This window comes from Lissotriton helveticus, chromosome 7 (assembly GCF_964261635.1).
Source record: "Lissotriton helveticus chromosome 7, aLisHel1.1, whole genome shotgun sequence".
Lineage (NCBI taxonomy): Eukaryota > Metazoa > Chordata > Amphibia > Caudata > Salamandridae > Lissotriton > Lissotriton helveticus.
In genome coordinates, this window is record NC_136068.1 from 1,432,294,316 (window position 1) to 1,432,317,672 (window position 23,357).

Here is a 23,357-nt window from a genome sequence, read left to right on the forward strand (position 1 = left end):
CTTTTGAAGAATGAAAATCTACGTCTTAATCAAATTAATAAAGTGAGTCCTGTCCTTGACATATGTCTCAGTGATTGGTTCAAAATCCTTAAGACAAATGTCACTATAGCCACCCAGTGGTTCAAGATCACAACCACAAGGGGATAACAGGTTTCCTTGGTGGTCTGGTAGCTTTTTAATGCATTTTGCTAAAGGCGTACAATACCATGTTTTAGGTTTATTATTATTCAAAAATAGAAGCACGTTATCAGTGACGAGATCTAACAATAGGAACGCAAAGTCTCCCTCGAGGCGAGGTTTTTCAGGTTATAAATGATGCATTTTCATTCCTTTCAGTGGCCTAACCATAGGCAATTAGAAAAGAAGCCTCGCGCACAAGGCGTGCCACTCAGGCGGGAGAATACTGCTTCCTGTGGTTTTACTTCATGAATAATGTTCACGTGGTGTTTCCAGTCAAACAGGGTCGGTGAGACATCTAGTCGGCTAACCTGCCGCTCAAAACGATCAGAAGAATGTAGAGCGACGAAAACTCACTATCCCGGTTTTTCCACACTGAGAAAACCTGGATGATACGGATTAGAATTAGTCACTGAACACTATCTGTAGTATTTGGGGAAAAAAACTACGTTTAACATTGTGCCTAAAACCAGGCCTAACATTTTTGGCACGCCCTCGTGTTACACGAGTACTAGTCATGTCAAGTTTGATACAAATAATTACATTTACTCTTCTACTTTTAATTGTGAACAGAATCGCTCAAATTAAGATGCCAAAAGTCCCATTGTATCTCATTTTGTGCTTCTGTTCGAGCAAGCCTTGCTGAGAAAAAGAACCAGTTGGCATGTTTTGACTGTATAATTTGTATACTGAGACATATGCTGCAATTACATTAAATGTTGCATAGTTTATGATTTTATTTAGATGCCATTCCAGTGACAGTTGTGAAATTGCTTGCAAGTGCTCTTTGTTTAGTATCTTTATTTTTGTGGTTTTGAAAACAATTAAGCATGAAACAATTATAGATTACTTCAGGGCCTTAAGTGGGCCGAGTCTCACTGGTTCTGAGCACAAGCAGGTCTCTATCGGGCTCTGTTTTGTGTCCTGCAACAGGGTCTGTTTCTTTCCGGACTGCAGTGACAGCAGGCACATCCATGTGCGCATGCTCACACTGCTCACTTCTCACTAGTGGAGAAGTTACGGCATGACGTCATGCCATGTAAACTTTGTAGGGGAAGGGAAATCCTTTAAAGAGAGTCATTTTCTCTCTCGATTGCATACTCTTTTTGAAACTCAGGAGCAGCAACATTGTTGTGGTGTCACTAGGACTTTAAGTCAAAGCTTTTTCAATATTACATACAAGCCAGTTGGTGCTTATTTATCTTATGCAACTAACAACCATTGACAATGCCAATAGTCGTAACTTGTTGTAGGTATGATGTTACTTGTTGTATCATGTATCTGGATGTATTGGCAGAAACAGCAAAATACAAGTCGGGCGGCACATTATGCTAAACACAGATTTTTAGCTTATGTGTTTTTAAGCCACACCCTTAATTACATTGGCCTCGTCCCGTTGAGAGACCCCCAGTTGTTTCATCCCTGTTAAAGCCCTGGATTACTCCTCTGTAGAATTAGTTCATAAGAAAGCATAAACATACTTTTTGGTTAGTATGTATATTGATAGGCTTTAGACTTACTCACTAAAGGGTTTTTGGTGTTAAGCAAGAGAAATTGGGATGCAGACAAATGCTGAAGGAGGTACACTTTGTTGCAATATAAACATGTTTTAACTGCTTTATCGGAGAGTCACAGAGTATGGCAGTAGATGCAAACAGTGACTTGTGGACTATTAAGAGGATGTGATGGTAGGAAAATTAATAGCCAACGTTCTTTTATTTATAGCAACTTTCAACCAGCCAGAAATGACAATACACTCATGTTGTAGATGATTTGGTATTAGCATTCCTGAAATAAATTCACAAGGCCGCAAAATGGACCCATCTACAGATTTGCATCCAGTGGTGTACACCTACCTCCAGTGAGGATTAGTCAAATTTGCAAGCACCAACAGTAAGGTGATCAGGCGCATTTTGAGTCTGTCTAATCTATAGATACAGATAGATTGCCTTTGTAAATTTGGTTAAGTAACAAAGTAGGAGAAACCTACTTGTAGTGTGCACTGTTCCTTTGGGAAAAGAATCCCTTTTCCAACAACTGAAATATTAATTAAACCAATGGTTCAAAACACTAGACAGTGTGAGATTTAACGTTCTACTATTTAATTCTGATTATGGAATTGTGATCCAACATTTCATACAGAAAAGTCATCATAGTTGTGAATCTTAATATGCATATATACAAACTACATGAGAAACAACAATAATTGTGCTTTCAAATAAGGTTAGTTGCGAAACACATGTGCTGTTTACACATTTCTTGTTAAATCGGAAACCATAGTTGATAGTTGCTCTTTAATCAAATTGCTGGATTTGTTGAGGACATGATGCCCAATGCATTTCGGGACCTGAAGGTACCCTTCTTCAGGGGAAAAACTCCTCTGCTCTAATGCGTGGTGTGTAAATGGAATCCTATACTCAGGGTTGAGTTCTTGGACCGCACGTGTACTCTATTTCGAACCCGTGAGCATAAGCTCTAAATAACTAAATCACTGTGAACTTCTGCAGTGAGGATGACTACCTTGTGTTCGGCGTTTCATACATAAACATGTTGCTCGCAGAATCGTGCAATACACTCTTCAAAAAACTGAAACAATGTTGCTTATGGAGCACGCGGGGTCTGAAATAATGACAAGATGCACAAAATCGTTGACACAGGAATAGGCGCCAGAATAGGTTTCCTCGACGGCCCTCTCTGTATTATACGACAAGGACGTTGTAATCTGTCCGATGCGTGATCCCCGTGTTAAGTACAATATCAGGTAATGTTGTGGCGGTTGTATTCTCCGTGGCAGTATGTTGCAATGCTCCGATGTACAATGTGTCGAGTGCGTCCTCTCTACTTGTGCTAGCCAACACATCTCTGTAGTGTAGCACCCTTGGTAGAGATTGATTAGTCTAGATTATATTTAAAACTTGAGTGCTCCTCTTTCCCCTCTTTGACTTTGTAAATTTGGGACACATTGCCTTCAGAGCTGATCTGTAGACATCAGATAAGACAGTAACCCCTGAAAAACATTTAGTTGGTGGAAGCAAGATGAGACAACTTCCGAACGTGCCGCAACATTTCTTTGTGACTTTTACAGGCGGTTTATAAGATGGAATTTTAGCTGTCACCAAGGTGGTCCCCAGAGATCTCCACTACTGCCCTCAACTGCAAATTTGTTTTTTATCATATTTCAGCTTGACCATCAGTTTCGGAGACCAGCCATACACAGTTTGAGCTTCTCAGCCATGACACCACGGTTTACTGTATTTTGGTTGCATCAACATACATGTACACATGGAAACCATAGAGAACTGGTACAAACATATTCTACAACCATGGAACTATTGCTGTCATCATGGGCACATCAAAACACTAACATTTTAAAGTAATTACTGGATTTAGTTACACAGAATGATAAACGGGGCACATTCAGGGGAAGCTTTCACAGGCAGGTTGAGCCCAAGTCACTGGCATGTTTCCAAGGGGCATCTAATAAAAACCAGTATTGAAAGTCCTGGAGTAAAATAAGCTGAGCATATGGTAAGAGATGGTGGTGAGGCTCCTGTAGGCCAATGAAGAAACTTTCAATTTAGATTGGAGTAGAAGATTTATAAAACGCATAGCTACCCATAGGGCCTCCCAGAGACAGATATGGCAAGGCAATCGCTTAGTCAAGAATGTTAAAGCTGCCAGGTCTTTTGGGATTTTCTAAAAATCCTTTCTTTGGGAGAGGGTTCTTCAAAGTCGGATGCATGGCAGATTTTGAACATATCCCCATTTAGAAAAATGTAGTCTTCTTAAAAATCTGACCTGTATCTGGCCCTCCAGGACCGACTTTGGAGAACAGTGCAATTTGAGAATTGCAAAGAGAGTAATTAAGGTAGTTCCAAAGTTTGTGAGCCAAAAAGGAAAAGGAGCGCCCTCACTTTCAAGCAGAGATAGAAAGACTGAACATTTTGAGACAAATAAGATGCTGCAGCTGCCTCTGGGTCACATGGCAGTGGCTGTTTCATTGTACAATCCGTGCTTCTGCTGACACTGAGCGGACACACAATTACTCAAACTGACTTTTTGAGGGACCCCACAGTGGTTTAAGCGGCAGGACTTATTCTGATGACATGTGCATGTTAAACACAAATGAGGCCTAACTGTATGACACATATGATCACACAAATCCTTTAGAGTCTGTAGTCAAAGGCTTGGAGTCCAGGAAACTAATCTTTGAAATTGTGATGATAACTAACAGAGTGTGTGAGATCTTCAAATTACTTTATAACAGGTTGACCTAAGTTGCGCTAAAATAAATAACTAGAACACAGCAAAGAAAAAATATGCCATTCTGTTGTTTAGGAAGCTGTGTGTAGTGAGAAACACGGCAAGGTCCTTCATATGTGGAGATAATGTGGAAGAAAGTATATTTTGATTCAAATGCCCGTTTTTCACATTTGTCTCTAACTGAAGCATTGTTCACATAGTAATGTGGATGCAGGGAGCTGGGCACGGAGCTCTCCCTCCCATTTCCATAGAGAATCACTGGGGAGAAAGGATAAATAATACCAAAGAATTAGGGAGGGTCAAGCATGAAAATTGGTTGCTTGGGGAGAATGCAAAGATCTGAAATACGATTAATAAATCTGAGAATTACTTGGAGGTATGCAGGGACAATACATGGTGTGGCATAACAAAGAGGTAGTGCTACTCAAGTCAATACAAACAATGGGAGGCTGACAATAATATAAGTGTAAATTTAGGTATGGTTTAGACATATTGCTATTGATAGTAAGGATGTGCAATATAAGATGCCTTGGGTTTTTCTAATATTCATTTTGTTTCATGTTATGGCTGCTGAAATAATATCAATAGTTCTCATCACTTTTTACACCGATTTGCTGATTGTATGTAATAAAAAATTAATCATTGTAAAACCAATTACTTTGTGTCTACTACTTTCAGAGATCAGAGTAAGTGTCCACTTAACTAAAACAAAAAACCTGTAGATAGATAACAGTACTTCTGACAAGGTTGTCCGACTCATAACACTCTAAATTAGCCTAACCTGCTGTAAAGAAGAGTTAGCAACACCTGCCTGTTTATTTTTCTCTGAACAGAGAGAGGGAGGCGAAAACCTCTTGGGGCCAAAGTAATCTACCCAAGATTCCCTCAATTTTAGGGAGGTTCAAAACAACATAATGAAGAATCTGTCTATCCATTGAGTAAAAGTCACTAGGGCCAAAGTAAAGACTGACCATGGTGGTTGGCAACTTCTCCACATAGTTGACCATTTATTGTGAAAAAGGCCATCCTAAACTTGAAAACCTCCTTGTTTGTGATGAGTACAATGTTCATAAACATTCACAGTCTCTATGGAGGTATTTCCCTAATAGGTCCACTCTATATTCTGTATAATTACCCTTCAAACAAAGATGTCAATTTGGTGGGACTTTGGAGTGAAAAGTGAGGGAATTCAAGGTCTTGACAATCAGCCAGAGTGTGGCAGATGTGTGTTTTTTGAGAAGTTATGTAAAAATGTTTCTTTATGTTTTCTGAAATCCTAACTAACCGGTGTTTAGTTATGTCATTGCTTCACCAAGCTAGTATCCACTACCATAAGATTTATAAGAATCTGTGATTTTGCTTCAGCCAGTAGATTAAGACACATCTGTTAGATCTTATATTTAAAGGCGCACAGTCTTACCTCTTTATACAAAACCTTCTGTTTATATTTTTGTTCCTAACCAGTGGGCCTGCTCAGTGGGCCAAATGCTTGCTACTGGAATCTGTGTACAGCCTATCGGTTTTAACTATTTAAACATGATATTATAGTTCTACTTTACATTCTTTTGAGGGTGAAAAGTTCAAAGTCTGGAGAGCAGTAACCCTTACTAGGTAGCATATGCCAAAACAACAAACCTGTGGTTGTAAGTGTGATATAAAAGCAAGATAACTCTGCTATGCACTATTTATGTTGTTAGCTGACTACATACATTTTTCTACACAAGCTACAAATATATGCACTATTTTCCCAAGAAGATTAATGGGTCTCTTATCTTTATATTTATTTTTTCGCAGGATTCAAACATCACAGTGTACACTGAGAGTCCCGACCTAACGCCCTGCTTTCAGAACACAATTCTAGCATGGATTCCCTGCTTCTACCTGTGGGCTGTTTCTCCTTTTTACCTCCTGTATCTCAGATATTACAGAAGAGGATACATTGTGGTCTCTGTGCTGAACAGATTCAAAACGGTAAGATGAAAGGCTAAACATTTTTCTCAAATTTCATATACATTCAATTTGCATTTTGTGAGAAAAGTTCCCTTTTTTCATGATAACCCCCATCTTTTGGACTGAAGCTGTTGTGTTTTTGACTTTATGCACCTGGACACTGCTAATCTCATGTGGTTTGATCCCTAAAACACGGTAAAATTGGCTAACTCCAAACTGGCCAATTGGCGTTTTCAACTTTTTTATAAGGCTATAATTTACGGTACAGAAATATACCCATATCATGAAAATGTGTCACTTATTTTGCAAACCACTAGTGTGACAGAGAACATATGGCTTCAAGCCTACCAGTGTAGCCTGGTTACTGCAATTTAAACCTGGAGTCCAATCTGTCAAAATAACACTTTTTACCAAGAAAAAAAAAACCTTTTCAAAATTAAGACATCTCCCTGGCGTGAGTAGGCCTTGTAGTCCACAAGGTAGGGTGCATGGTATTTAAAAGTTAGACATACAAAATGTAATGTTAACATGTCCCTACAGGGATGAGGTTTCAAAATCAATTTTTACTGTGTGAAACTCTTGCTGTTCTATGAAAAAACGAGTTTGGATTAAATGATTAATTCTGCTTTCTCCGGTTTGTGATTAGGTCAAATAGTGATTCTACCACTATCCATAACATTTATTAGCAATACAGTCTAATGAATTGATTACATATTTTAAATAAATATTTAGGAAAATTAACTGTAAGAAATATACGTTTCCCTACTTGAAGCTGCTGTACGATAATGCAGATTTGCATTAGGTCTCCAGCTGCTGCCCATTCAATTTATGACCTTAATGAGGTGTGAACACTGTTTCCAGAGCAGAGACAATGGCCTGTGTGTAGGGAGGTATTTTATCACTGCAGGAAAACCAGATGGACCTAGGAACTTCATTAACCTGTAAAGGAGACTGCTCTTTCATAATTGTAAGGTGAAACCTATAGAAGACAACCCTTTTTCCCTAGCCAGGCTGGTTTTAAACCAAGTGGGAGGGGAGCTACCTTCAGAAGCAGTTTGGAGTGGCCACACTGCTAATTTCCCTGGCCACACAGGCATTGCCTAAAGCTAGCCGATGAGGATACTTACCTGGATGCTAAATCTAACCTTTGTACTCTGAGCTTTCCCCATCAAAGCCAATGGATTCAACAGGGCTTGACCCTACAGCTTTAAGACTTTACAGAGTTTTATATAGCGTGAACTTGACCCAAAGGTATCGGGTATCAGAGAACTTTACATAGCACCATTTGCGTTTTATGAGGACACATTAATTTTTGTTAGGCACTGGTTGATTAAGTGATTTGCCCAGAATCACAGGATGTTGAGCCTCATTGCCGAGACTCAAACCCAGTTCCCCAGATTCGAGGTCGACCACCCTAGCCATTAGGCCAACTCCTCTCTCCTATTCTAAGCCTGAAACCTTGCCCTGCTGAAGGATTTTGACTTCCATTTCAGAGATTAAGTTCCTATTTAAAAACTCCAACTGGTATAAACCTAGTTGGTGTGTTTGACCTGCTCCCCATTGTGGTAAGCCTGACATCGCATCTAGATCCAGGATTACTGTGACCATTGGCTGTCAATGACGCTAAGTGTTTTTGCCTAATTTTTCCTTAAATATTCTAAAATCCATATCTTTGGTTTCCCTTATTTTTCTTGTTAAGTTTTACTCTATATTCGTAAATTGGAGTGGGATTTTATTGTGTTGCTTGTCCTCATCACCTTTAACCCAGTCACCTATCAAACACCAGTTAAACAGCTATGCCTCTGGTCGGGTCATGGGCTATTACTGCTTTACTGTTGCTATGTTCTTAGAGCTCATTCAGTGTTATAATCATCGGACCCCTTCACATGTAGCTTTACACCTTTTCATCACAGAGTCCAATGTTTATCTTTGTTCTTATTACGTGCTCATCTAGAGTTCATCAAGCATACTGCCTTTACTGGATTACTCTTTCTGTAAAATCCACTTTTTACAAATTATATGCCTTGCTGTCAGTATCAGACACACCATTAGTTTTCTTCCCTTCCAGTACATCTCTTCCTTTTCCTCCTCCTCTTGTTGTATTCCAAATATGACAAGTAGTGGTCTTACCTCAATAGCTTGGCTTGACATGTCAGAATTTGCTGAACTTACTTTATGGCAGAACTCCTTTAAGACAGGGCATTCCACAAACATATGAAGGTCATCTGCTCTGACTGATTTACACTTCCTGAATCCAGACTCTTTCATGTCTGTTATCTTTGAAAGCTTGTAAGGAGTACAATAAGCCCTACATAATGTAAACAAAGGGTTTCTTTTAAATGCAGCATGGCTCAAACTTTGATATTGATAGCAAAAGATAAATTTTCCATCTGGTGACTCGGCAAGCATCCTTCCCATATTTTGTGGGGTGGCAACCAGTAGCGGTCGGTGGTGGGAGTAGCTGCCGGGCGGTGACGTGGGGAGGGGCAGGGTGGGGGGTAGTAATCTATGGATTACGGAGGATTACAGGTAAGTGAACATATAAATAAATAAAACTAATTTTGTTGTGCGCACTGCATCCCCAAATGCAATGCAGTGCATGCAATGAAATTGAGATGCCCCTAAGGGCATGTATGTGCGACATATGGCACTCTTAAAAAATCAAAAAAGTGCTTTTTTTTAAAGAAAATCGCAAGTTACCACCAACTTGAAGTTGGTGGTAAATTGCAATTCCTTAATGCCAAGTAGCATATTTATGGTGCTTCCAGCATTGCATTTAAGGAATCGCAATTTGCAGTTCTATAATTACATTAGCAAAATAGATAATCGCAAATTTTGTCGGTGGTGGGAGTAGCTGCCGGGTCCCCGCAGAAGCTGGAACAAGATCACCGCAGACCAGCTCGCCACTTCCTTGAGCAGGAACCCTCCCACCAGCACAACGAACCCCAGCCAAGCGGCCACCAACCTCACGAAATGGATCAGCGACTGCGCAGACGACCTCGCCCCTCTGAAGACCCCGCCGAGCCGAGCCGGCAGCAAGAAAGCACCATGGTTCAACGATGAACTCAAGAGCTCCAAGAAGAACTGCAGAGCACTCGAGAAAACCTGGCGCAGAGACCCAACACCAGACAACATGACTGCCCTCAAGCTCGCCACCCGAAAACACCACCAACTGATCCACACCACCAAGAAAACCGCATTCAAGGAACGACTGGACAACAACGCACACAACAGCAAGGAACTCTTCAACATCGTGAAAGAGCTCTCCAACCCCAACGCCGGAAACAACGACATCACCCCCTCGCAAGACCTCTGCAACTCCCTCGCCTCCTACTTCCACAACAAGATCGCGGACATACACAACAGCTTCAGCACTCAACCGACGCACGCCACGACCGAACCACCGCCCCCCACAACCACCCTCCGCGCCTGGACCCCGATCAGCACCGAAGACACCGTCCACACGATGAACTCCATCCAGTCCGGATCTCCGACAGACCCCTGCCCTCACCACGTCTTCAACAAGGCCGACGCTGTCATCGCACCCCACCTGCGGGACATCATCAACACCTCCTTCGACACCGCCACCTTCCCGGAGAGCTCGAAGCACGCCGAACTCAGCGCCCTACTTAAGAAGCCATCAGCCGACCCCACCGACCTCAAGAACTACCACCCCATCTCGCTGCTCCCATTTCCGGCAAAAGTCATCGAGAAGACCGTCAACAAGCAACTGGCCGCCTTCCTCGAGACGAACGGCTCCCTCGACCTCTCGCAGTCTGGCTTCCGGGCCAACCACAGCACTGAGACCGCCCTGATCGCAGCTACCGATGACAACCGAGCCCTGCTCGACAACGGGGAAACAGCGGCCCTCATCCTCCTGGACCTATCCGCGGCCTTCGACACTGTCTGCCACCGTACCCTAGTACAGCGCCTCAGCAACGTCGGAATCCAGGAGAAGGCACTGGAGTGGATCATCTCCTTCCTCGCCGGAAGGACACAGAGAGTCCGCCTCCCCCCGTTCAGATCGGAGGCCACCGAAGTCATCTGCGGCGTCCCTCAGGGCTCCTCGCTCAGCCCAACACTCTTCAACGTCTACATGAGCCCCCTCGCAACCATCGCACGCCAGCACAACCTCAACATCATCTCCTAGGCCGACGACACCCAGCTGATCCTCTCCCTCACCAACGACCCCGCCAGAGCCAACCTACACGAAGGGATGACAGACGTTGCCAAGTGGATGATGAACAGCCGCCTGAAACTGAACTCGGACAAGACGGAAGTCCTCATCCTGGGATCTTCACCCTCCGCCTGGGACGACTCCTGGTGGCCCCCCGCCCTGGGCAGCGCACCCAAACCCACAGACCATGCACGCAACCTGGGCTTCATCCTGGACTCCTCCCTCTCCATGACCAGACAAGTCAACGCCGTCTCCTCGTCGTGCTTCAACATCCTGCGCATGCTACGTAAGATCTTCCGATGGATCCCCACCGAGACCAGGAAGACGGTCACCCAGGCCCTCGTCACCAGCCGTCTGGACTACGGCAACTCCCTCTACGCCGGAACCACCGCCAAACTCCAGAAGAGACTCCAGCGGATCCAGAACACCTCAGCACGACTCATCCTGGACATCCCCCGCCGCAGCCACATCTCCGGGCACCTGAGAGACCTGCACTGGCTCCCGGTCAACAAGAGAATCACCTTCCGGCTCCTCACCCACGCACACAAAGCCCTACACAACCAAGGCCCAGAATACCTCAACAGCCGCCTCAACTTCTACGTTCCCAAACGCCAGCTTCGATCGACCAACCACGCCCTCGCCGCCGTCCCCCGCATCCGAAGAGCCACCACAGGAGGAAGGTCCTTCTCCCACCTGGCCGCCAAGACGTGGAACTCCCTTCCGACTCACCTCCGCCTGACCCAGGACCACCTCGCCTTCAGGAAGCAGCTCAAGACCTGGCTGTTCGAGCAGTAGCAGACCCCCCCCCCCCCCCAGCGCCTTGAGACCCGCCGGGTGAGTAGTGCGCTATATAAATGCTGTGATAAATGCTGTGATTGAAATTTTGCAACTCTCTATTGTGCTATGGCCTTTTGGAATGATACATCCCAAAAGGCTTTTTTCCTATTCGCAAACGGAAAAAAAGGCTTGATACATATGGCCCAATATCACAATCACTAATAAGGGGCAGTCAATTCTCAATAAATGAATTCTTGCTAAACCCTTGATAGCTTGGCAACGATCAATCAGGTTTAACATAGGAGACAGGTAAGTGTAAAGCATTTAATATCAACCAAAACAATAAATAAATTAGAGATGCCACACAATAAAAATCCAACACAATTTCTAAAAATAGAGAATATTTTTATATTTTAAATGGAACCAAAATGACACAAATCCAAAGTAGGGTACCGGCGATATGAATATTTAATATGCGAATATAAAATATAGAATTTGCACTCTAGCGCCAAAAAGACTCAAGTGCCGCTTGCGGCAATTTGCTCGTGCTGGACCCGGACAAAGTAAAAGTTTTAGGCTGACTGCAATGGAGTACAGGTCAAATAGGCTGAGCGCTAGGTCATGGTCAAAGTTTTACCTTCACACTTTGTCTTTTTTCTGGAGCTTTTCCCTCATCGACACTCATTGGCGGATCCTCGGGCTTCTCAGATGGGAAGTTCAAGTCGACAATGACGGCCTGTTGCATCACAATACCTCGGTGAGCCTCTGGAAGTCTTAGTCCTGAATGGCGAGCAGCCCTAGAACTTTCAGCTGGACAAACCAGAGTGGTCAGGCTGAATCTGGAGTCAATGGCAGCGGCTTGACTCTCAACGTCAAGCCAATCTTCTTCTGGAGCTTATTAACCAAACTTTGCAAAAAGATCCGAAACTTTCTGAACTTCTTCTTTGTTGGTTCCCTTGTGTAGAAAACTGTCCAGCAGCACCAGCCAAGGGTTCAGAAGTTCTAAATTTGCACCTGGGGTCTAGGACTCAAGTTCCCACAATGCACCTGGGAAGTCCGGGAAAATACAGTTGTAGCTAATCTGCTGGAGTAGTCCTCTCTTGGTCTGCTACAGGTGGCTTCTTCCAGCACTATTCTACCTGTTGATGATCAGCGAGTCCACTCCCTTTTCTTGAATCAAGCCCAACTCTTTCTTACTGGAGCCTTGAGAGTGCAGCAGGTGTAGTCCTTCTGAGTGCAGACCTTCTGTGGTGCAGTCCAAGGATCCAGCATGGAAGTTCCCTTTCTCCAAATGTTGTAGGCAGTGATCTGAGAGGTTCCTGAAGATCTCCTATATGTATTCACCATCCTGGGTTAGCAAGAGGGGGAGATATCCCAACCAATAGGGGTTAAGTTGCCACTCTCTGCTATGATCCCTTCCTTCGAAGTGTGACATATTTTGGGCCCAGAATGCTTTTCGGTGACAAAAAGAAAAATTGAGAAATTCTGTCCTTGGAGTGTGTGTCAGTGTAACCCAACTCAGCAGTGTTGCTAACATTGAACTTCACACCTCTTCCAGTACTTCTCCTAATCTGAACAATGGGGCTTACATCTGGCTGGGGATCAAGGAAGTGGGGACTGGCCTCGGTCCTGTGACATCTGTTCTTCTGCCTTTGGAGTCATACTTATCTCTACAGCCCCTTCCTCTCCCTGGCTTCTCCTGGAAGTGGATTTTTCCCACCAAATGGCCGTATTGTTGCAGTCCCAGGCCTCTTCACACCTACTCAGATGGTAGCCTGACTCACTCAGAAGAGGCTGCTACAGGGCTGCTTTAGGTAAATACAGGAGAGGACATTCTAAAACTACTTATAATAAAATCCGATCTTGGCAAGTTGTTGGATTTATTGTAACCGTTATTTTGATACTTTCAATGACATAGCTAGCTATCTCTCACCAAAAGTTAGACTTTTTTACATTTTCTAAAGCCCCCCATGTTAGCCTACGGGGCTAGCAGCACTGCAATGGGGGAAAAATGTTGGCTGTTTTTCCACACCAAGGTATATAAAACATGTTTTATAATGTCCTTGCTTTTTATAGCAAGGCACCCTATACTTGGGGAACTTAGGGCTGACCTTAGGGGTGACTTATATGTAATAAAAAGGTAGTTTTGGACTTTATAAGTACTTTTAATATCAAAGTCGATTTTGGATACAGTTTTTTTTAATCAGCCTGCAAGGCAGGCCTGGCTTTAAAATGACACAAGACTCTACAACAGTGCACACTCAAGTGCATTAAGTCCACTGTTGTTTTTAAACCTACATGCCCTACCATATACTAGTGACCTACTGGTAGGCTGTCTTCGTCAATTAGGGTTATACCAATAACCATATACCTTTTAAGGACTGAGCACTTTCATAGTCAGTAACCACCAGCATCAGTCAAAAAAATTAGGGTGATCAGACCAAAAAGGATGATTTTCCTACACACTCCCTCTTATTATCTCGGTTATTCTGCCCTTCTTTGTTGATATTCCACCTCTGACATCTGAATGCAAATCTCAGTATGAGTCACCATTACCTTGTGCTCGGTAAAGGGGATAGTAGTAAACTACCGAATACAAGGCGGGGAAGAGAAGAGTGGATGGACCCCTCGGAACATGAGACAATCAATAAACAGAGTAGATCAGTTGCCCTCAGTAAAGTAGCTGTTCAAAGCAGCATACAATTTAACCTTGGCATCTCAATGAAAGCGGGAAAACACACTATGCCTCACTTGGGAGTTCCCGAAAGAACCTCAAAGGAATCTACTGAAGTAAATTTATTATTTGTATCCTGGAATATCGCAGGATTAGCGGCCAAATTTGAATCGCAGGAATGGCTTAATTACATCAGCCAGTTCCATATTATATGCCTGCAAGAAACTTGGGCCACTGAACTAAATGATTACAGCTTGGAAGGATATAAAAGCTTTTCAGTACCAGCCAAAAAAGTAACTGCAGGGAGAGCTAGTGGGGGTCTCGTTATATATGTCAATTTAAACATTAAGGGCACCTGGTCAAACATTAAATGGCCATCACATAACCTTCAAATTTTAAGGTTTGCCTCATCAAGACTAACCTTTTTCCTACTTAATTGGTATAATGCCTCCGCATTGACGGAGAAGGGTATTGCGGTATCCGAACTAGAAGAATGCCTGGGAAAACTGAACTCCTTAAATAAGACACCAAATAACCCAAATTTAATATTAACGGGAGATTTTAATTGTCACTTATGTGATAAACTGAAACCTTTTAATAAAGACTGGTCAAGATGCACCGTAATGAAAGGGCCACATTTTGAACACTCAAAAGAGGGTTGGGATTTAGAGAGATTAACGAAAAGGTATAATCTAACTCACACCCTAGACCTTGTGGCACTGGGAGAAAAAGGAGAACTGACCCCAACATTTAAAGGAAGAGGTTGTCACTCTTATATTGATTTTACTTTAGTCTCCCCTATTTTAAAAAGAAATATTAGTAAAACCATCATCGAAGCCAGTAGTTTTAGTGATCATAACCCGGTCATTATTACAATAGAAGGCCTCGATTTTAACATTCCATCCGAGAGATCTGACATTGTGGAAAACGCAGTGGACCAGGGGAGAAGAATTAAATGGGCCAAAATTGATGGGGATAGATTCTATAAAAAACTATTAATAGAGGCCTCAGTTGCAATAAACAAATGCTTGGACCCAAGTGTAGGTGGTGCCCAGGTGGTCAGGGCATTCGAAGAAATAGCGTATCATGTAAATAATTCCTTAAAGTGCACTGGGCCCAACAACAAAAACATGTCTTCTAATCCCCGTTGGTTTGACTCAAGCTGCACTAAGGCGCTCAAAAAACTGAAGGACAGTCTCCATTCTAAACCAAGGGATAAGATCATGGTGGCCAAAGACAGAGCCGAATACAAAAAAGCCCTGTTGAAACGCAAACAAAGTCTACAAAACCAGGCCTGGGAGAACCTGAGGGACGCAGCGGAAAGGAAAGACTCTGCAAGCTTCTGGAAAGTGATTAACTCCCCATGCTTCCAGGATCAAGGGGTACCAAAAATTATGAATATCATCCTGCCGGAACAATGGCAGACTCACTTCCAGAGCCTATATAATCACTCAAGTCACCAAATAATTGAGGATGTACCTAGGGACCATCAACCGGCCAAGATGGACTTCTCCCTGAAAGAAGTCGAAAAGGGAATAACTGGGCTTACTAAAAACAAGGCTCCGGGGCCGGATGGAATCCCACCGGACCTATTCTTGAGCAAACCTGATCTGTGGTCGCCGGTACTCACCAGGGTGCTAAATGAGGCAGTGGTGGCAGGACTGCCTCGGTCCTGGTCAACGGCGACCATAGTCCCAATCTATAAGAAAGGGAACCGTGATGACCCCCAATGTTACCGACCCATCTCGCTTATAGATGTTACAGCAAAGGTACTTGGGCGAGTCATCTTACAGCGATTGCAAGATTGGGCCGAGGAGCATCAAATCCTCTCGGATATACAATATGGCTTCAGGCAAGGTAGATCAACTACTGACCAATGTTTAAATCTATACCTCCTGATAGCCAAATATACCATCGCCGGGAAGGGAAACATTCATATGGGGTTTATGGACCTTTCTGCGGCCTTCGACCGTGTAAACAGGAGAAAGCTTTGGGCTATGTTATTAGAACTAGGAGTGGACCAACCGCTAGTCAACACCCTGCAAAACCTCCACTGGAATACCACTGCAAGTGTGAGATATAACCAGGAGGGTAAAAAGACCGACCCCTTCACCTGTTCAAGTGGAGTAAGGCAGGGATGCATTCTTGCGCCCTTCCTTTTCTCCATTTATATTAATTCTTTGGAAAAAGACCTACTGAAACTTAAGGTGGACTCACCCCAAATCGGTCATCGTGCTGTACCCGTACTACTCTACGCCGATGACGCGGTCTTACTTGCAAGAACCCCCTTAGGACTGCAAAAACTGATTGATGGGTTTGTTGTTTTCATGGAGAAATTGGACTTGGCAACTAACCTGGAAAAATCTTACATCATGTCAGTGGGGCAACCATCAAAAGGGTCTTTTTCCTATCACATTGGGCCCCATAACATAGATCAGGTTAAGACCTTCTCATACCTGGGGGTATTATTTGATTACCATCTCACCTTTAAACCACTGGTAGAAAAGCACTCCTTGAAACTGGCAGCCTCAATAGGTGCCATAATGGGGTATGGGCAAAGACTAGGAAAATGGTCGCCGGAACAAATATTAAATCTGTACAGGGCAATTTGCTGTGCGAAAGTCTCCTATGGTGCAGAAGTGTGGGGCTTCCTGGACAATAAAGTACAGCAGATCCAGACAGAAGAGAACAAATTCCTAAGGAGAATTTTGAAAGTCCCACAGAGTGTATCGGCCCATATCATCCACGAAGAAGTAGGAGAACCCTTCATAGAAGATAGGATTAAAATTAAACCTCTTCTGGCATGGGTTAAAATATGGTCCAACCCTGAAGCGTCGCTAACAAGACAAATTATAGAGGACTGCCTGAAAAGAGATAAAGGTCAAACCATTCCCTGGCTGAAATATGTCAAGAAAGCTTTAGAAGAAATTGAATGCACTAACCTTTTTATAGACCCAGACTCTGTAACACCCGAGAGTAAGACTTTGGTAAAAAAACTCTTCACAGCCCACCTTAAGACAATAAGGGCAGGAAAAGAAAATCATAAACCAACCAACCACTCTTATAATGAACTGACAGTTAAGAATGGTATGGAACCTTATCTGAGGGGCATGTTTAATGCTCAGGATCGCTTTTTTATGACACGTTTTAGATTGAACATGCTCCACCATTTACTTGCGGTCCCGGCTGGGTTCACCCACACAGTGGAAGAGAAGGGTACCTGCGGCTGCGACCACAGGTCTCCGCAGGATACCCTTCACTTTATTTTATTATGCCGATTTTATACTATGCCCAGACGAAAGTTCCTGGTGGGGATCCTGAAAGACCTAAAGTTTAAACATGCCAGATTGGCCCTGAGGGTTTTCATGGAAGCGGAGGATGCCCACACTCTTTTTTGCATTATAACCTTTATTAGAATGGCAATGAGACTGAGGAACACTAGAGAAATTGGTCCTTAATATTTATTCGGCCCCTGATCAATTTAAACTTAGGAACCCCGTGTCTATTTAGAATGTCAGAAATCCTTCTTTTTTAACACTTACATCTTTTATGGGAAAATTATGATGATTTTTAATTGTTATGTGTGTATTTTGCATTTTGTGCTTTTATGGTGTCTTTTTAAGAACCGAATAAAGATTACAAATTGAATTGAATTGAATTGAATTGAGTCACCATTCTTTGTTCGGCTGTGACAACTGGGGGTGGGGGAACCGGGTTGGATCTCCTGACATTAACTGGTACCTTAACTAGTGATGGTTAATACCTGCTTGTGTGCCACCCCATCTTATCAGCATTTTTGACTTACATATTTACCAATTTAATTCCTACTGAGCTCCTTCACTGCTCAGTGTTTCGGCTACTCAAAGATTACCTGATAAATCAAGTTCAGTGGTTGGTTTTCTCTATGAAGAACCCCTGCAGCAAGGTCTACCCCTTCTGGAAGTTCTCCTCTTGATCCTGTCATTGCAGTAGGCAATATGGCTGCTACACCAGCCTGTGCTGATGCCTTCTCTGGAGCCGCGATAGAGTTTTTCCAGGCAATCAGAAGGTCTTTGTACACTCCTGCAGCAGCCATTATAACTAGTAGTTGGTAATCCAGACAATTGCACACTTGTTTTAGCACCCTAGGACCAGCTGCACTTTAACCAAACACAGGGGATAAGTGTCCTCTGTCGGGGGAGTTCCACTGGTGAGCTTAAACAACTCAGCATCTGAGAAGTGGGGGTAATTTGGATGCACAAACTACATGGAGAGAGATTTACACAAACCTTGAATAGAGGGTCAGCCTGCAGCCATGTTCCTCCCAGGGCCTGGCTCTCACCCTCGGACTGTCCTGTCTTGTTTTTTGATACTTCAACATTCTTAACACATGTATTCCCACAATTAGGACTTTTTTACTTGTCCTCATGTCCCACCTCAATTAATAATTAAGTTTCTTTCATATTTGTAGTATTCTTCTCTCATGTTTTACCTCATTAGGGGTATGTTTACACTATTTTGAAGCCTCCATCCTTGATTAATATGGGCAGGGTATCTATTGTGGTTAGCACGCTGTATATTGCATGTTTAAGGCACTTCACCATGCAACGGAAAGAGAAGTAAATATATTTCGTACAAATCCACACGAGTTGGAATCGGTCAGTTTCTTCAAAACATTTAATTGCATTTAAAAGCGTCAGGCGTCAGACTGTCTGTGCTGCAATATACCCAGCACTTGTTTTATTGAGGTGGCAGATTTATGGCTTTGCTTGATTTTGGTATGCTAACTTAAATATTCAAATGACACATATGCGGAAATAAGTCGAAACGTAGAATCAAATTATGCTTTGCCCTGTGACCTTGTTTAAAATCCACATTTTTTCAAAACTATGTTTATGCATTTCACTAAATGTATGTTCCTAATATTTTTTTCAGATTTTTGGAGTGCTGCTTTGGGCTATTTGTTGGGCAGATCTCTTCTATTCTTTTCATGGACTTGTTCAAGGCCAAACTCTTCCACCAGTTTACTTCGTAACACCACTGATGCTTGGAATCACAATGGTTGGTGCTTCACTTTATTTAATTAAATTCAGCAATAATTGTATAAAAACCTTTCTCTGATTTTCTTATTACAGTCTAGCTCTGACATCACCTATCCCCTGTAATAAGAAAATTACATATCTGCTCGAATATAATAACTTATTACAATTGGGTTGTGATGTCACACTGCCTTCTGACAGAGCCAGCGGGCAGTGTGAAAGCAAGGTCGCAGAGCAGAATTACTCCTATTTAATCGTCTGCAGTGAAAAGTAGGTAGAAGAAAAACAACATATATAGCTCCTTGCTTAATTTTGTTGCAGGACTCTTGTTGTTAATTTAAAGTCAGAAATCTATATGCACACATTTTGAACAACAACCATTTTAGAAAGTGACTTTGCTATGCAAGTTTCCCAGATCCCCGATTGACTACCTGCTTCATTCTAGGCTTTTTCTTTGCATTCTGTTCAGTGACATAGCATGGTCAGGTGGTATCCAGTGCGGAAAATTTCTTGTCACCCCCAGCTTGGCAAAATGGCAAAAATATGTGTTTAAAACACATATTTTTTCCATTTTGTCACTCCCCCCTCAGTGATTTCTTGTCACCCCTGGCTTGACAAAATGGCAAAAATATGTGTTTAAAACACATATTTTTGAGATTTTGTGAACCCCGCTCAGTGATGACACCCGGGGCGGCAGCACCCATTGCTCCCACCTTCCTACGCCACTGATTCCGTTGCTTGCATGCCCCTTATAAAATTAGCACAATTCAATGAATGCAAACAAAAAATCTGGAATGTACCACCTGCTCACAGATGCACTTCGGAAATTTGGCAGCTATGCTTAGTTGAAACTGCTTATGATTTTGTTTGCAATACATTGTGTGTTATTCTGCACTACAAATTCCACTTCATTTTACCTATATACAACCACACTATTTCTAAGAGTAAGAGAATAAGTATTTTAGTTTTTAGGGAGAAGGGTCATGTGTGACAATGTATTGAAGGAATAAAATACCCTCTGGTGTTCGTCAAAGGTTTATTGCCAGTCACCTTGTTTTTTTTTTGTTTTTTTTTAACTTTATTTTTTGTCAGCAAATTGAACAACATAATCCCCCCCAAAGTTGGCATCGATAGAAAGAAAAATACTAGTGTACACATTGCATAGTCCCAGTACAGCTCCAGCAGGTGTAGATAGAACAGTAGATACAAGATTCAAATCCTTGGGATGCAAGCAATCAAATACAACTGTCGGTAAGGAACCTGTGCGTGGTCATCGGGGTGTTATGCCAACATCAACACTCCCTCCCCACCCTCCGCCTCCCCATCCTCAGGTCCCGATTCCGCGGAGGAGAACAAAGCAGCACTAGTTGCCTCGGAATCGCTGCCACCTGACCCCACAGCGCACATCATTCTCCATGCGAGCAAGTCCTCTTGCAGCCGCTCATCTTTACGCGTATGCTGCATGTGCGTCTCCTCAGCCAATGTCCATTCCCCAACATCTCGGAGCCACAGTGACCTGTCCGGTGCCCTCTGTCCCATCCAAGTAATAGCCACTCGTCTCCTAGCTAGCACCAAGAGCAGCTGCAACATTTTATAGGAGAGGGTCTTCTTCCTAGGTTTGGGGACTAGGGCCAACAAGCAGTGAAGTGGGGTTAGGTCAATATGGAGGCACGTGATCTTCCTGATGTGGACTATCACTGCCTTCCAGAAGGCACCGACCAGCGGGCACTCCCAAGCCAAATGGAGAAATCCGGCCCTGACTGCACCACATCTAGGACAGGCATCCAACTTATCTGCGGCAATGCGGTGTAAGGCTATTGGGGTTATGTAAGTGCGATGTACGAAATTGAAATAGATCAGTTTAAAACGTGCGTTACACGACACCTTCCTGGTAAGTGTCCCTATGCGCTTGCGTTGTCCCGGGTCTAAGGCGACCCCCAAATCCGCTTCCCATGCTGCCCAGGACGGGGATATCGGGGGGGTCGAATCACATTTCATGGCTGTATATAACAGAGTTATCAGTCGCCGTCCCCTGCCACATGACAATATGATATTCAAAGTATGGGACACCTGGGGCGCCTCCGGATATTGCGGCCAGGTCGTCCTCGCCATATCCTGTAGGGCTCTATAATGGAGATACTGTCCCCCAGTAAGACCAAAGGCCTACGTAGCCCTTTCCAGGGTCACAAAAGAGTCATCGGGGTATAGATCCGCCAAAGTTTCACAGCCGCCGTCGTGCCATTCCCGGAACGACATGTGTTCCTCCATCAACGTCACCGGTGCCAATATCCATACCGGTAGCTCCCTATGAAATGGGGCCCGCCTCAGCACTCTCTCCACTACTCGTTGCCAGAGCCCGGCAGTGTGACGAACAATATATGGCAGGGAAGCGTCCGCTCCCCTACCTCGCATCAGGGCCACCTGTAGGGTCCTCTCATCCGCTCAACACCCTAGGAGTCGCAACTCCCAGTTGTCTATACCTGCAAACCAGCGCGCGGCCGGTAGCAGCTGGGCCGCATAATAGTAGAGGTCAAACCTCGGGGCTTCTAGGCCTCCTTCCTCCCAGCGTCTGACCATCGTGCGCAATGCAACTCTGCTGCGCCTGCCCGCCCAAAGTAAGGAGGTGAGCAGCGTATTAAGCGTGCGGAATATACGAGGAGGGAGAGGGCACAGGGTATTCTGTAAGGTATACAGCACTCTGGGTAACATCACCATCTTCGAGACGGCCAACTGTCCCATGAGAGAAAGTGGGAGCGTATTCCAAAAGGACACGGACTGTTGTAGGGAACGGAGGACTCGGTCGGCGTTCCGGGCCAGCAACTGCTCATCAGATACGGCCACTTGTATTCCCAGGTATCGGAAGGCCTCCGTTTCCCATCGAAGTCCCAGGGGCGGGAAACCCACTCTGGGGTCCTCACCACATCCCGCAAGAGGGAAGATCAAGGACTTCTCTGGATTAAGTCGCAGACCAGAGGCCGCACCAAAGCGATCCAAGTGCTGTAACAGGAGCGGCAGCGACTCCCGGGGGGAGGAAAGGTAGAACAGCGCGTCATCGGCGTACAACCAGGGGGCCATCTCTGCTCGGAGCGACACCGCCAGGGGCTCAATCGCCAGTGCGAATAGAAGCGGCGTCAGGGGGCACCCCTGGCGGGTGCCCCTGCCCAGTTGCCACTCCTCCGAACGGGCCGCTCCGAGTCTGACCCTGGCCGTAGGCACACTATAGAGGAGTCGGATCCAGGCGCAGAAGAGGGGTCCCACCCCAGCCATTTGAAGCACCTCCAAAAGGTACCCCCAGCTGACAGTATCAAAGGCTTTAGCTAGATCTATTGACACCAGTACCTGAGGTACCTCCCTATCACGCACTTCATGGAGAACGTGGCTTAAGCGCCGAAGGTTTATGGCGGTGTTGCGGCCCGGGATAAACCCGCACTGATCCTGGTTGACTAAGTGTGCCATATGCGGCGCCAGCCTCGTGGCCAAGATCTTAGTGAGGACTTTGGCATCAGTGTTAATTAGAGTGATAGGCCGGTAGGCCGCGGGATCACAGCCATCACCTCCCGGCTTCAGAATCATGCAAACCTCACCCTGGTGCATGGTGGGTGGGAGCGAGCCACACTCCAGTGCCTCATTGTAAACCTGGAGGAGACAGGGAGCGAGGGTATCCGCAAAGGCCTGGTAAAACTCCAGGGGAAAACCGTCTCCCCCGGGTGTCTTAGCCGTCGGTAGGGCAGCCAACGCCACCCTGACCTCCTGAAGCGTCAACGCAGCGTCCAGTTCCTCTGCATCTTCCCCAGAGAGGGTCTGGAGAGTTAAACCTCGAAGGTATGACTGATACGATGCCTCCGTCACTAGGGGGTCCGCGGTATACACCGTCTGTAGATGCGTGCGAAGCACCGCGAGGAGGTCCCTCTCTGAGTGCACCAGGTCCCCAACGGGGTTCCTCAACGCCACGATCCGTGCAGGTGCTGATTCCCTCCGGAGAATCCAGGCCAATAGGCGGCCCGATTTGTCCCCTTCACGATGGAGTCGCTGGCGATATCGGCCGAGAGTAAACTTATCCAGGCGGGTAAGGATATCGTGAACGCCCTCACGGGCCGTCCTTTCAGTGTCTAGGTCCGACCCATCCGGTTCCGACAAGGATTGACAGTGGCAGAGGCGCTCCTCGGCACATTCGAGCTCACGGAGCAGCTGTCTCCGGACTCTATATGTCAGGCCCATACAGGCGCCCCGCACAACCGCCTTAAGAGCGTCCCATTTGGTCGCATAAGGCATGTTGCCATCTCCCCAATTCAGATCCAAATAAGTATGTAGGGTCGTCTCC

At 44.6% G+C, this 23,357-nt stretch overlaps 1 protein-coding gene across 2 annotated transcripts in view; it reads left to right on the top strand.

The window, feature by feature from the left end:
• The window catches only part of ABCC3 (ATP binding cassette subfamily C member 3), a 708,094-nt gene that overhangs the window by 222,867 nt on the left and 461,870 nt on the right, over nt 1–23,357 (top strand). For both annotated transcript variants that reach the window (XM_078654774.1, XM_078654775.1), the window contains exons 2-3: nt 6,235–6,411; nt 18,933–19,058. In XM_078654774.1, coding sequence (XP_078510900.1) covers nt 6,235–6,411; nt 18,933–19,058 — 303 coding nt within the window. The remainder of the gene's footprint in view (nt 1–6,234; nt 6,412–18,932; nt 19,059–23,357) is intronic.